Source organism: Agelaius tricolor, unplaced genomic scaffold (genome assembly GCF_023055355.1).
Source record: "Agelaius tricolor isolate 1412-34295 unplaced genomic scaffold, bAgeTri1.0.p SCAF_10, whole genome shotgun sequence".
NCBI classification, from domain to species: domain Eukaryota; kingdom Metazoa; phylum Chordata; class Aves; order Passeriformes; family Icteridae; genus Agelaius; species Agelaius tricolor.
Genome location: NW_027269270.1, coordinates 15,548,582 through 15,563,921, shown reverse-complemented (window position 1 = coordinate 15,563,921; position 15,340 = coordinate 15,548,582). Strand labels below are relative to the sequence as shown.

The following is a 15,340-nucleotide window of genomic DNA, read 5'->3' as shown; positions in this document are numbered from 1 at the left end:
GAAATTACACCAGCACTACCACAGGTCATTTTAGCAGAAAAAATAGCGTGCTGGGTTTTGCCAGAGAAAATGTCAGTCATATTGTTCATATACATTTTAATGTAAATGTAGCAGCTGTGATACCTTTGAATCAAAATAAACCCAGAAATTTGACTGTCCATTTACCTCTTCTAGGCATTCCACTCAGTGCTAGGAAATCAGCAAAGAATGAAATTATTTTCCTTTTCCTGTGTAGGATATGCTAAGTGTGCTGCCTGGTATTGTAACTCCTAAAGCCAAATGTTACAGCTCTTTTTAGGTACCCAGGTGTGAAAGGTCAAATTCTTCCTTGCATAGAGCTCCACACTTGTAGAGAAGTATATCCAAATATTTCATTTCAGCAAAGATGTGGGGCTTTTTGCTGTGCCAGATTTCTCTTTGACCCAGGGCAAATAGCTGCTAACAATAAAATTAATGCAATAAAGTTCATGCAGAAAAGACTAAAAGATTAATATTTTAGCTCATATTTGTTCCTTATCCTTTTTTGTACCTAATGCCTACAAAGGAAGTGCAAAAAGACCACTTTATTGTCTGCAGAGGGCTAATAAGATAGTTCAGGTGAAAGAAAACTCATCCTTGATACTCTCCTAGCTGTTTGCAGAGGTTTAATTGACTATATTCTTTCTCTTTTTTTCACAGATTCTGTTTTAAATGATTTTATTATGATGCACTGTGTTTTTATGCCAAATAGTCAGCTCTGCCCAGCCTTGATGGCACAATATCCTTTTTTAAGAGAAAAGTCTCTTTAGCCATGATACCTATCAGTGACAAAAGTGAAGCTTTCCTCTCTCAAGAAGTACATCATGTCAATTACTGGCAGATTGTTTAGTTTAGTTTGAGGAGCTGTTGGACCTAGAGAATTTTCCTTGTGCACAGTGACTTGAAGCTATCAAGTGACGGGGAGCATTAAATAAACATATAATGTTTTCTGTTTTATAGAATTTTGACAGGGGTATAATAACTTCAGTTCCCTATTTATTTGTTTTGAATGGCAATGCTGTGAAAGTGCTTTCCTTCAAGCTCAGTGGGGCGAGTGACATCTGGGAAAGCTCACCTCCTGAAACCACAAAATAGAGCATTGTGTCCTTGTCTGGCAAGCTTGAGAATCCATTTGTGTTACTCCTAGTGAGGAGAGTAATTGTTTTGAAAACCTTTGGACCCATGAAACTGGTCTGTAGAAGATTGTTCGCACACCTGAAACAAACACATTTCCAAAATCACATTGTTTTGGATATCAAAAGTATTATGAAATGCTGTTGCTGACAGCATTGAGAGGGGAAGAAAGGGCAGCACATTTAATGTTTGGGGTTTTTTGTCCTGATACACTTAGCTCATATTATTCAGTCAGTCCATTTGAAATTCAGGCTTCTCTATCCTCAGTTATAATTGAATACCTCTATCCAACAACTGGGAAAATCAGACCCATAAGCAAAATGTACTGCATTCTTTACAGGGGAGAAGCTTTTCTGGTAATCAAAGTTAAGGATAATCACACTTAAGGACTTCTGATGAAATCTGTTCTGGAGAGGATGCTAAGACCATGGCCTTCAGTGGGTCATGGCAAGCATCATGTTAATTCTTTTCAGAGAGGAGCTGGAAGTAACTGGTATCCTACTGCTCTAGTGTTAGCTTTCCTGGAGCTGAATTATTATTTATTTGGTTCATTCTGAATATGGAAAAGCTAACTGTGCTTTGTTGATTGTACCATTGAAATTTATTGTTAGAGTTGAAAGGTTCCTAACAAAGCTCATCTTTTTGGAGCAAAATCACGCTACAAAAGTGTTTGCCAGTGCTGTGAGACTAAGGAGAGATTAGTTATGCTCAATGAGGAAATTAAAACAGAAAAAGAAGAAAAGTTGATTCAGTCGGCGACTTTTTACTTCAGCCCCCAATTTTGAATCAAAACAAGTCTATTTTCCTACACCCACTTAGGATACTATTTTAGCTGGCAGCATGCAAGTATGAGTAGAGCTAGACCACTGAAGTGCTTTCAAGCATAGTACAGACTATAAATTATTTGGGTTTTCACTTCTTTTGCAGCAGTCATTTGTAAGTTATTTTAATTCTAAAAGAAATGGACAGATGCACCATTTTGTCCAAGTAACATTATTGGTTGCTGTGGATTCCATGCTTATTCTGTGCTGTCATTCTGCACACCAAGTCTTTTTCAGTCATGAAAGAATACAGATCCTGCAATATGAAAAAAACCCAAACTTCTGTTTTATAGGGAAGCAAAGCATGTTCCCCTGTCCTGGATCAGGATATAAGCCCTGTGTGTTGGACCAAGGCCCCTTTTCCCCTCTCCTTCACAGAATAGAAATGGACAAACTCTCAGAGCTACAGCTTGTCAGAGGGAGGCAGGACAAGGCCTGAAAGAAAACCTGAAATAGAGCAGCAACTCCAAAAGTGACCTTGGGTTAGTGCCAGTGTTTAAGCATGTGTGCAGGGGTGCACCTTTAAAGGACCACTGTCTAAATATTTGCAAACTCCTCTTTTGCTCTCTGTAGATGATAGTTCTTCAGCACATTTCTCCTTTACCATTGTGCCACCAAAAAAGTTTGCATTCTGTGGTAGCAATGATCTTGCACAGCTCCTTATATAACTGGATCTTCCTATACAGGGAAGAGCAGCCTTCAGAATTGCTTCAATTTCTTAGCATATGCTAGGGAATATTAATATATATATATATATATATATATATATATATATATATATAGTTCTAACCATATTGGTGTTGATAAATATTTTGCAATTATCTGACACTTGTTGCAAGTATGCATCACAGTTTATTTCTGACTGCAGTCTGTAGTGAAGCTGCATCCTGAAGATCACATAAAAATGTGAGAACCTTTCATTGAATTTCCTTGTGATAATGTTCATAAAAGAGAAATCAGTGTAAATGAGCAGTAAAAATACAGAAAAATTACAAGTGCCTGTGGTGAGTCAGTTAATAAGAAAGTAAACATACATTAAATAATTATAGTGTTTGAAAGGTAAATATGGCATGAGAAAAATGACTCGGTAGAATATTAAACTTGCTCCCTAGGATATTGGAGCACATAACTTAGAATGAATTATTTACTTCTTATGACTTCTGCCTTTCTGCCTTAATTGTACTGTCATGTTTAGTTCTCTGCTAATTTTAAACCTTTCCAAATGAAATTAAAATGCAGATTTCTGAAAGTTTGTCAGTCAAATGAGCATCCCAGGGGCTTTGGGCTGCAGGATCATTTCAAGGTGTGATTTAATAGGTACTTTTCCCCATTGCATTTTATTAATAGTATTGTTAGGAATTTTTTTCTAAATTAGAAGCTTAGAATAAATACCTTATATAATTTATATTCCTCATTAATATTTTTATTTTCTAATTAATATTTTTAAATATTTTGGTACAGCAACTGAAAGTGCATCTTGAAAGGATGCAAGGATGCTGCACACGGTGTGAGGGAGAGTGTCAGTGCTTTAATGTTACATGTTACTATATAATTGGGAATAGCATTACTTATGGCAGTCCAGAATCAGAATTCTGGTAACTGGGAAGGAAAGTTGAAGATGTAACTGCACTCATTCGGTGCTTACTTTCCACTCAGCTCTCAGTTTATTTCAACAGTTGAAATATATGTTGTTAATCTTTTTTCAGTGAGAAATAGACACACAAATTGTCATATCCTGTTTCTTCTGGAGATACTTCATTTTCACACAGGTTAAAGGCTCAAATTATCTCAATTTTTTACCCATTGTGCCTTTACTTTTTTTCTTCTTTTTTTTTCCTTTCACTAAATGTTACTTTTGGCCTTTTAGCTATTTGTGTTGTTTTGTAATGTTGACACTTTGTCTTTAAAAGGTCATTGAAATGTTTCCCATTTTTTCTTATTGTTCATCACAAAATAACTTTCACAAAGTATTGTGTTCGAAGTACGCTTTATTTGACATAGTGGAAATGTCTGATTTCCTCATGACAATGAGGCTACTACAAAATTTATTATTTTACCCTGTGTTTCTATAGTCAGTTGAGGCTGTAAATGTCAAAGTCCCCCTCCCTTAATGGCTGAGGTTCATTTTGAGTTACAATAACTTGTAAAAACAAAAGGAATAGCACTGGTAGTTCATTCTGGTAGTCTTCCTAACAAATGGAAAATTGGAATTGTTAATGAACACAAAGTGACATTTTTCTTTTTCTTCAACTGTTTCCAAAGAGGAACATGGAGAAATATCCTTCTTCAGTCTCCATGGTTAATCCTCTTTGTTGTTCCAAGTGTCATTTCTCTTCTGTTCTCCTAGAGCAACCATCTCTGTGGTGAAACTGTGATCCTTCCTGTGCTCTTCAGAAAATTCATTTTCATTTTACTTTTTAGTATGAATGTGAAAAGTTTGCAAATTGATATACTAGCGGTTGTCAGAATTTAGAAGTGTATATTGGAAAGTTATGTTTGAGCACCCTGAAAGTGGTTTGTTGGAAGTCAGTTGCTCGTGAATTCATACTGTGTTTGATATTTTCAATCCCTGAATGTTTTCCTTGACACTGGGGCACCTATCATGCCCAGCCTTCTCAGGGTACAGAGCAGGAGAAGATGGATTATGCCCTCAACAATAAACGGCGAGTCATTCGACTGGTTCTGCAGTGGGCTGCTTTATATGGAGATTTACTGCAAGAAGATGAAGCAGCAATGGCCTTTTTGGAGGTATAAGGGAATCATTGTATCACTGAAGTGAAAAAGATCATTTCAAAGTGCAAAGTTTATTTCAGTTTGTGATGTTTTGTCAGGTTTGGCTGCAGACAGTAAAGGCACCACCACAGTGTTTGAACCGTTGCCAGCCTCTGGACCTCTGAAAATTATGTTGCAGATCCTTTTCTGAAAATAGTGTTGCAGATCCCTTTCAAAGCACTGTATGGGTAGCTTGTGTTACAGTAGTAACTGAATTTGCTTTTTCTAGTATTTTCTTCTGAATGGTTCAGGGGCCCTACAGACTGAACTGGAGGGCTGCTTATGCCTGCGTGAGGTGTGCCAGGAAGGAGCTGGAGGGCTGCCACTCTACAGAACCAAAAGTCTTTTTCATTTGAATGAAAGCTGTACTGCAGCTATTGGAACTTAAAATCTTTGTCTTCAGAACCCTTGTAAATTCTTTGTGGTAGCTGCCATATCCTTGGATTTCTAAGATAAGAATGCAATTCTTATCTTATATCTGCCAATTCCATGTTAAATGATTGGGATTGCCATTCTTATTATATATGGTGCTTATGGAACATAATCCCATATGTTACTGGCTGAATGAAAGTTCTTGTCCTAAAGAGCTTAAAACTGAATCTAAGATTTAGCAGAGGGATTTGAATAGAGAGGGGCCTTAAGAGTGGTAGACACCCCACAAACCCACGTGGGAAAGTTTTTCAAGCTTTGGAGATGCCGTAGACTTCCAATAGTCCAGAAGTTAAAGAACAGTCACTAATTGCAAGCACAGAGATCCTTCTTGGGGACAGTTTTATGTAGCTATAATAGGAGGAGGATGGAGGAGGTTTAAAAGTGGGTAATACTGTAATGGATTAGAGTCAGTGACTCAGGAGCAAATCAAGCCCTAAAGACTACAACAGCAATGAATAAAACAACCTATCATGCTGGATTATTTTTTTTAGTCTTTTTCCTTGAAAACGTGAAAATGCAGGTTTTACACAAGCAGCTGGTGGTTACAGAGTGAGCTAAGGAGCCTCATCAGGCTTCCCTTCTGCATGTGTAACTCTTGCTTTAAATCAGCTGGAGATAAACAAGTAGAAGTAATAGAGGGTTGGGCCCAGCATGTGTACCTCTATGCAGATTATCATTCTTTATAATCATTAAGCTATCAGATGTCATCTCATAATCCTCTCTCCTAAGTACTGCTCATTTACCCCTATAGTTATTTAAAGACTATTCTGTATCATTTACAGGAATTTTATGTATCTGTATCAGATGATACCAGAATGATTGCAGCACTAAAGGAGCAACTTCCAGAGCTAGAGAAAATTGTAAAGCAAATGTAAGCATAGTTTTTGCTTCTTTCCTTCCCCTGACCTTTTTCTCAGTAAATTGATGAAGAAAATTTATTGGTTATATCTATTAAAAAGCCACTTTGTGAATGACACTCAGTTATATGAAATGGAAAGTTTGCATGCAGGCTTATTTGAATTAATGTCTATGGCCCTCTTTTCCACCTCATTCTTGCAAACACCATAACCTTACTGAGAGATTGATAGAAGCTTTATTTCATGCTTACATGAACTTTGTATAATATTTTTTTCTGCCTTGTTCATAGATTAACTGTGGTATCATCTAGTCTTTTCATATATAAATAAGATTATATTGATATGCTAGTTTGACAAGTGGTCCATGTTCTATATGTGATTTTGTACACAAAATCTTCCAGGCAATATTTCATTGTATATTCTATGCTTTACCTTTTTATAGTTCTGAAGAACCTAAAGCACCACAAAAGAAGGTAAGAAAATTTATTTGTTAATTTTCTCAAGTAAAATCTTAACCACAGCAAATTCATGAGCATCTTCTCTTTAGTAATCATGGATATATTAAAAAAACACATTGAGAGATAGCTTTTGACATTGTCAAATTTTGCATTGCTACTCTTTTTCATGCCATTGATAAGAGATGAATTGTAGTTCATGTGTAGCACATGGTTATTCTTGCACATGGTTATTAATGTGAATCTCAATGATTCATTTTCAGCACAAAGTTCTTCTGCAGCTGTTCAACACAAGTGATGACAGAGCACAGAAACGCCAGCCTATCAGGGGCAGTGATGAAGGTGAGTTTCTTCTCTGCTAAGTTTTCTTGAGCCACTGACATCTATATAAATTTGTCTGTCTCAAAAAAAAAGTCTAAAAATAAATGAAAGCACCTACCTAGAATTTTGGAGCCTGACCCAAAACAAACCCTCTTTGCTTTTGCTAGCCCACTGTTCTCTGTTGTTGATTTGAGGTGCTCCTGATCTTTTCCCTTAGTTACTTGTGCTATCAAACACTGCTTCCTTGGAGGAAGATGTAAAAACCTTTAAAATAAGGAATGAACAAAACAGGGAAGAACCAATAAGACACTGTACTGCAGGGAATGGCAGTGCAATAAAGAGTGGAAGCTGAAGGTCACGTTTGAGCTGCTGTCTCCCCTATGAGCTAATATGTACAGCTGCTCTTTGCAAGGTAGGAGTGGAGCAGATAATCATGCCATGGATCATGGATCTAGAATCCAAGAATCTAGGCACACAGCCTAAAAACCAAAATCTGCTGGTTTTCCCTATTGGTGTTGTTTGATTCTCTGAAGAGATTAAGGTAAAATTTACCTCAGTGTATCAGAATGTCATTTTCAGATTACTGATGAGGTACTTTTAATGGTTGTTTTGTGGAACTTCATCACTTAAAAAGCTGCTTCTTCAACAAGTTTGATATTAAAGGATAGCTCTTGCTAATGAACAGCAGTAAAAACAAAGTAACAAAATTCGAGGTCGTGTAGCTGAGAAAGCTGGTGGCAGAAATCAGACCATTAGAAGAACCATGTTAAAGCTGGAACTAACTATATATGAACAGCAGACATCCTGCAGTCATGCAGCTTCTGTCATCCATTGTGGTGTTTCTAGCCTACAAAGAGGGAAACAGTTCCTGCTGCCAGGAAAATACTACCTCTTGTGTCTGTCCAGACAAGCAGTAACTGCTCAGTTCATATGGCTGCACCTTTCTCATTCATAAGACAGACACTGTCCTGAATACTGAAAATCTAAAATCCAAAGCTCTGGGAAATCAGAGATTTCTGTACTAGAAATTGTAGAGCATCTATGGAATGGGGAGCTATGTAGTGATTTATTGTTTCTATATCTCATTTTGTGAAGCTTGGTTACTAAGTGAAAGTAATTTGTATGGTAAATGAGTGTTTTTTACATGTGGAATAAACTGTGCAATGTTTTTTCCTTTAGTTCTGTTTAAGGTGTACTGCATAGACCAGACTTACACCACTATCCGTGTGCCAGTGTCTTCTTCTGTGAAGGAAGTGATCAGTGCAGTAGCAGACAAGCTGGGCTCTGGAGAAGGCCTCATCATAGTAAAGATGAGTTCAGGAGGAGGTACTGTACTTACATCATCTTAAACACTCCTCAGTTATGGTGAAGCAGAATTTTGGATTTGGATTCAGTCAAGGTTTTATACCCATGTGCATGTTCAGCTCTCACACAAGTCCTAATGAGAGGCAAGTCCTTCCTCTACTGCAGGCACAGACTGCAGCTCACAGGGGAGACAGGACCAGTGGAGAATCTTGTGTATCTGCATGTTCCAGAGCACAGCTACCCTGATTTTCCTTCACTGGTAGACTTGTAAGAGTTTTTTAACCACAGGAAAAGGAGGCAAGGGTGGATATATTCATTCTGGACTCGGGAATCAGTAATGTCACAAAACACTGCAGTGCCAACATTCTGGCAGTGGTCACTACCGTTTTGCCTGCTCTGTCCATGCAAACCATTGAAGAGCAACTTAGTGCCAAACACACAGACCTAGTGTTTGCAGAGGGTCAGGGATCAGGCCCCCCTCTAGGCTGTGGAAATGTGAGAGTCACTGGCAGGGGAATTCTGCTGGAGAATTGGTGTTGCTCAAGTGCTTTGGTTGAGTATGACTGTGTGGAGACACACAGAGGTAATGAGAGCTGTGTTGGAAGGCATTTTTGCAAACAGTGGAGCCTGCCAAAAATGGCTCACTTCCTGAGAACTGACACCAGGCAGCTTTACTTTTGCAGTTGAAGCAATTTTTTGTCAGATTTGCTGACCACCAACATCTGCTGGAAGAGACTGTTTGTAAGTTACTTCATTATCTTTTCTTTACCTGTGATGTGATGCTCTTTTAGCAATGTTGTAATGCATTTCCATCACCTCCTTGAGCAGTTACTGCCTTCCAGAGCAATTTCTTTTAAGAGCAGCTCTCCAAATGCTTACAGCTCAGCAGTGAATGAACGGACTCCCTAATTAGGCTTAATTTTTGCAGGTAATTTCTAGTGATAGCAGCACAGCCTTCTTGACCTGTCTGTACAGTTTGGGACTGGGATTCTGGTTCTGTAGGAGACTCGTTTGGGCTGAGCTTACCACATTCCTTCAGTAAAGAGGATCTTGCTGTCTTCTATTCTGTATCCTGAATACTGGAGTTACTGGGCAAAATTTGTTCCCAGAAGGGTGATGTGTGCAGCTGGTAGGTCAATCCTGCTGTAAATTGTAATAAGTAATAATTTGTTTCATTTTTACAGAAAAGGTTGTGCTCAAGCCTCACGATGTTTCGGTGTTCACCACTCTGAGCGTTAATGGCCGGCTGTTTGCCTGCCCTCGGGATCAGTTCGATTCTTTGGTACGTGTGTGTGCAGTGCTCAGGAACATCAGGGCTTTGCTTTATTTGGACACCTGGCCCTCTTTGCATTTCCACACTTCAGATAAAAACTAGTGGAAACATTCACAATAAAGGGCTTGTCACACTGCAGTAGGGTGAGCCCTGAAAATAAAACAAGCTGATGTTCTAATTCCCTAAAGTATTCCAGAAATCCATCCATCTGATCCACATAACAGAACTTGGTCCCAGTACTCTCCCTGTCACACTGAGCATTTAGGAAGAGCTGAGTATTGTTACCAAGACATGCAGTAATTCTTCATTACACAATAATCTCCTCAAAGTCATAGAGATATATCTTCTAAGATAAGTGTTATCAATTAAAGCATTCTGGAGATTTTATTCCAGCAGTAAATTCCTTAATTTTGTTTTATGTGTCATCCCCACAAAATACTGTGTCAAAATCAGAGATAATTCTAAGTAGAATCACAGAAAATATTCCTGGTAGAAAGTCTGTTTTTTTCTTAGGTAGAATTGCTCATAAGTACTTACAGTTTATACAGTCATTCTAGTGATCTCCATGGGGTCTGCTTTTATAGAGTTTGATTTGACTGTACTTTTTGTTCCTTTTATTTCATTAAAAACAAATGTCATTGCCAAGTCATGTCAGCATGAACTCTATTACTCCTAGCCTTGTTTCAACCTCCTGTATGCTTTTAACAAGCCACTTAGTATGTATGCCTGATTTCTTTTATGGATATGGTAAAATCTATTCTTTGCTGCTGCTTTCAATTTAGTAACCAGGGAATGCACATCCAGCATATGTAGTTCCATGCAGAGATACCTCTTGTTCAGCTTATTAAATTCTGGTGTTCCCTTAAGGTTAATTAATCCTGCCAAGTAGATACCCTCATGGGGCATGCTACTGTAAAGCAGGGGTGTTGCATCAGTAAAACTGTGCTGGGTACTTATTTATGGCTCTGCATTGTCTATGTACACATAGCTTTTGCAGCAAATTGTTTTGGCTTTCTGTACCTTTTTCCTGTGCTATTTACCATGCATCAAGTACTCAAAGTGCTGCAGGGAGCTCTAAGATATAGGGCTGCAATGTGCTACTTTTCATCAACTAGACTGAATACAGTAAGAATTACAGGAGTACATTCAGCGACTTAAAAATGGTCCTCAGCATTGCATAGCAAATTACAACCCCTTATCAGCTGCATTTTTTCAAAGAGGTATAAACAAATTAAAAAATGTTACAGCCTTAGCTGCCTCCCAGTTTAATCCTTTCACATTCCAGTTTCTGGCTTCTTCCTGTTCATGAACATTTATCCACATATTACATTTGGCAATTCCCATGTGAAAATTGTTCTGGGTAGATGAATTTTCAAATATGCTGTGAGTTTGCATCTAAGTGCTTCTTTCCTAACCTTGGAAAATATGTGTTTGTTATGGTAACAGCTATGTTGTGTTCATCTCCAAATGGGGGGAAAAAAAGACGTCTTTCAATCTGTAGGCAGTTCTCTTTCCACAGATTTCCACAAGTTAGAATTTTCTACACAAAGCTGCTCTACTTTTATTTCATGTGTTGTCATAAACTAAAGAAATTTTGTGTTTGTGCAAATCCCAATTCAAAGCAATCTGCAGCTTTTTTTAATATTAATGGCTGTTCTGGATTTTTTAGAGAATACTTTTCTACTATTTTTTAAAATTATAGACGAAGCTTTTAAGGTGATAATGTTTGTGATTTAGTTAAGTTTTTTTAGTTAGTTTGTATGACGATGATAATTGAAAGGAAAGTTTTCCCTAGAGTACAAAGCAAGAATGCATACAGCAGTAAAACCCTTACACACTATGTGCTACTGAGAAAGTGTTTTGATGTATTAATCCAGTCAGATTTATTTCTGTTGCTAGTATATTACTCTTATATAAAATAGGGTTCATTTAGTAGGCTCATTTCTTATATTGCAGCATCTAAATAAGGTCTGTCAACCTGGCAGACTGCACAGAGTGTGTGCTGGGAAAGCAGCCTGTTGCCATTCCGTGCTCCATCGTTCCTTGTTTAACAAAGGCGCTGAGCTCAGAGTCGGGATGCTCGTGTGTGAGCTCTGCCGCCCTCTCCTGGAGCAGCGCCGCTGACCCGCGCGTTCGCTGCCGCCTCTGCGGGTGTTTCACCCTCCCTTTGCCGGGGGGGTGCTTGGCAGTATCTTAGCAGCACTGCTTCAAACACCTCACCCTGATATGTACAACAGACTGCTTCACATCTGACTTGATCTCAAGCCATGTTTTAAATCTCTGTTTAATACTTCACCTGTGTGCAAAATCATAGATCACGTCTCATTTACTGGGTGGCATGGAAGTGCCTTTCAGAAATGGTTTGTACTTGGTTCTTTCTCATAAGACTGTGTTTATATCATTTCAATCGGCCTAGCCAGGAATTTGCAATCACAAATTGTGCATCAAATTTGTGTACTGTCAAAGAGAAAGTAGGAGGTTTATTTTATAAGTGATCAGAAGATCTTGCAATCACTGCAGATTTCTGAAGCATGCTAGATATAGCAATTCTCATCATTAGAATCAGGAATATGTAAAAGTATTTGGCTTGTCCTTGGTGGCCTAGTTATTTGTGTATGTGAAAAAGGAAACATAAAAGTTTTTTGGAAAGACCTATGCTCCTAAACAAACACACATGCTTTAGTTAGCACAACGTGTATTATAGATTCAAATTTTAGAACAATGTTAAAAATAACACACTGAGAACAGTCTGGTTTATTTTCTTACAGTGTCTCTGAAGAGCTTTCAGAATTTTCCTGACTATCCTGTGCATACCAGATAGTGGTTTTGCTCATTACCCAATACCTGGGTTTAAAATCAAATTTCAATTTTACTGCAATTTCAGTTTTACTATTAGAAACATGATTAGGAAAGTCGTCACACTGAAAAAAAAAGTTAGAAATATTATGGAATGAAAGCACCAACCATATGATTTAGCCTGTCTAAAATATGTTTCTAATATTTTCTTGTTTGTAGGCACCATTGCCAGAACAAGAAGGACCATCTACTGGTACAGTAGGAACATTTGAACTGATGAGTTCCAAAGACTTAGCACATCAGATGACAATTTACGACTGGGAGCTCTTCAACTGTGTGCATGAGGTATGAGGATCTGTCTATTCAGCAGGTTAGAATCTATTAAAAAGTGTTTAGCTGTACATTGTAGCTTTGTGCATTATTTCCAAAACCTTCTCTAAGCTTGATTTTCAAAAATTCTACAGTAAAGCCACCTACAAGTTTTGAAAGTATAAGATATTCTTAATTTTATAGGTAAAATAGAAAAATACAATTAGACTTCTTCTGGACATGTGCTGCTTGCTGAATAACTTTTGTTTGTTTTGAGGTATTCAGCTGCTTATATATAATCTGTAGTGACACTTTTGCTATGCCTCAGCTATTGTATACTGGATTTGTAACCTGAGTCCTTGTCATCTGTGCAGCTATAAATGTAAACTAAACTGCAGAGCAAGTTTCAGGCTAGATACTTACCTGGTCAGTCTTAGTCTCTTTCCTTGAAGAAACACATCTTCAAAAAGAATTCCAACCTGTTTTCTCTTTCCTAGCTGGAATTGATCTATCACACTTTTGGAAGGCACAATTTTAAAAAGACCACAGCAAATCTGGACTTGTTTTTAAGAAGATTCAATGAAATTCAGTTCTGGGTGGTCACCGAGATTTGTCTTTGCTCTCAACTCAGCAAGCGTGTTCAGCTGTTAAAGAAATACATTAAGATAGCAGCCCAGTAAGTATGCAGTCATGTGGGAGCTGGAAGGGAGGTTCAGTCAACGTGGTTTTATTTTCTCTTTTCAGACAGCCACACAGAGTAGAGGTTAAAACATTCTGTATTTGGTAATTCTGTCTGTTTTCTTATAGGGCTGTATAGAACCTTGTTAATACATATTCTTCTTTCTTGTGCTACTCTCCATTGCTCCTTGATCTGTGATCTCTTAGGGCCATGTTTGCACATCAAATTTGTGAGAAAATATATTTCAGTTCATTAGAAGAATCCTTCATTTACCCTTCCATACATTAGCAAATACTAGTATGTGAATTAGTGAATATAAACAAAATTGAGCCTAATTTTCCTGAGAACAGAAATGTTTCTTGTTCTGCTCAGGAGAACCATTCTCAGGATTTCCCTGACTGGGAATACCAAGAGGGGAGAGTAAAGAGATGCAAGGAGAGCATGGAGATGATGACACTCATGTTACTTTCATTCTGTTTGGGATTTGCAGCAAGTTTGCTGATGATACAAAGATTAGGGTCCTGCACCTGGGGAAGAGTAACCCCCAGCAGCAGCACAGGTTGGGGGCTGACCTACTAAGGAGCAGCTCTGCAGAGAGGGACTGGAACTGTTGGTAGATGACAAGGTGACCATGAGTCAGTAGTGGGCCCTGGGGGCCAGGAGGGCCAGTGGGATCTTGGGTGCATCAGGAAGAGTGTGGCCAGCAAGTCAAGGGAGGTGTTCCTCCCCCTCTATTCAGCTCTGGTGAGGCCACATCTGGAATGCTGTGCCCAGTTCTGTGCTCCTCAGTACAAGAAAGACAAGGAGCTACTGGAGAGGGCCCAGTGGAGGCCACAGAGCTGATATGGGGTCTGGAGCATCTCTCATAGGAGGAGAGCCCACAAGAGCGGGGCCTGTTTCGTCTAGAGAAAAGTAGACTGAGAGGAGATCACATCCATACATTCAAATATCTTGAAGGGTGGTGCCAAGAGAATAGTTCCAGACCCTTTTCAGTGGTGCCCAGTGACAGGATGAGGAACAAGGGCCTTAAACTAAAACACAAGAACTTTCACCTCAGCATGAGGAATAACTTCTTGTTGAGGGTGGCAGAGTACTGGAACAGGCTGGCCAGGGAGCTTGTGGAGTCTCCCTGTCCACAGAGACATTCATAACCCAGCTGGACACATTCCTGTGTCACATGGTCCAGGTGACTCTGCCTTGGCAGGGAGGCAGGACTGGATGATCTCCAGAGGTCCCCTCTAACCCTAACAATTCTGTGATTCTGTGATTTATTTTTTTTTTCTAATACCTTTAAATGCAAAATATGAATGTCCTGTCTGCTACTAACTGCTGGGTCTGAGGTTGGATAGCAGGCATTCTTTCTGTCTTCCTATACTGCTATCCAAATTTAAACAGTTTGCAACCCTCATGCCAGAGATGTCAGCCTTGACTCCCTAAAGAGTCAAGAGCAGAGCAGTGACTGACTTCAGAGGGAGCAGGGGTATATCCATGCCCTGCATAGGTACAAATTTTTATTATTGTTATACTCTCCCTCCCTTTCCAGCTCATGGTGTATTTATTGATGTCTGAAAAACAGTTTTCTAAGGTTTCTAGTGTTTGTCTACAGCTCTGGGCATTGTAGCTAGAAGCCTTTAGGCAGTTCTACCAACAGAGATATTGTTACTTGCAGTTGAACCAAGGTTTTAACTTCTTTGCATCATTACATGGAGTTGTGTAAAGGAAGAGATTACTGTTGCTGCTGGGATGCTGCTCTCCTCTCAGTTAGTAATTGCACATAGCTGAAGTCTGTGTTCACATCAAAACTGGGGATCAGTGTGGCTCCTTTCTCCAGGACACCCTGCTCTGCAAGTACCAGCTTCCTTCTGGGATCTACTTTGGGCCCTGCAGTTGGATTACAGTTGGTCGAGGGTGAAGATTTTAAAAATCTGATGGTGGGCATGCAGGATCAGTTTTATATTTAGAACAGAGGACAGAATTTACCTCTTTAGTTTCTAAAAATACACGCACCACATATTCCATTATCTCACTGCAGAGCCCAGGAGCGGGAAGCAGCTGCCGGGCTGTGCCCAGGAGAGGGCAGTGGCACCCACACAGACGTCGGGGTCTTTCCTAATCTCAGGCATGAAATGAGAAAATGTTGAAATGTGGTCATTAAGATACAATAATAA

General features: G+C 39.0%; 1 protein-coding gene across 3 annotated transcripts in view; it reads left to right on the top strand.

Moving 5' to 3' along the window:
- RAPGEF4 (Rap guanine nucleotide exchange factor 4) overlaps nucleotides 1–15,340 on the top strand; it is a 141,856-nt gene that overhangs the window by 107,930 nt on the left and 18,586 nt on the right. For all 3 annotated transcript variants that reach the window (XM_071434900.1, XM_071434901.1, XM_071434902.1), the window contains 9 exons: nucleotides 679–757; nucleotides 4,571–4,721; nucleotides 5,960–6,048; nucleotides 6,477–6,507; nucleotides 6,753–6,831; nucleotides 7,990–8,136; nucleotides 9,300–9,397; nucleotides 12,404–12,529; nucleotides 12,991–13,169. In XM_071434900.1, coding sequence (XP_071291001.1) covers nucleotides 679–757; nucleotides 4,571–4,721; nucleotides 5,960–6,048; nucleotides 6,477–6,507; nucleotides 6,753–6,831; nucleotides 7,990–8,136; nucleotides 9,300–9,397; nucleotides 12,404–12,529; nucleotides 12,991–13,169 — 979 coding nt within the window. The remainder of the gene's footprint in view (nucleotides 1–678; nucleotides 758–4,570; nucleotides 4,722–5,959; nucleotides 6,049–6,476; nucleotides 6,508–6,752; nucleotides 6,832–7,989; nucleotides 8,137–9,299; nucleotides 9,398–12,403; nucleotides 12,530–12,990; nucleotides 13,170–15,340) is intronic.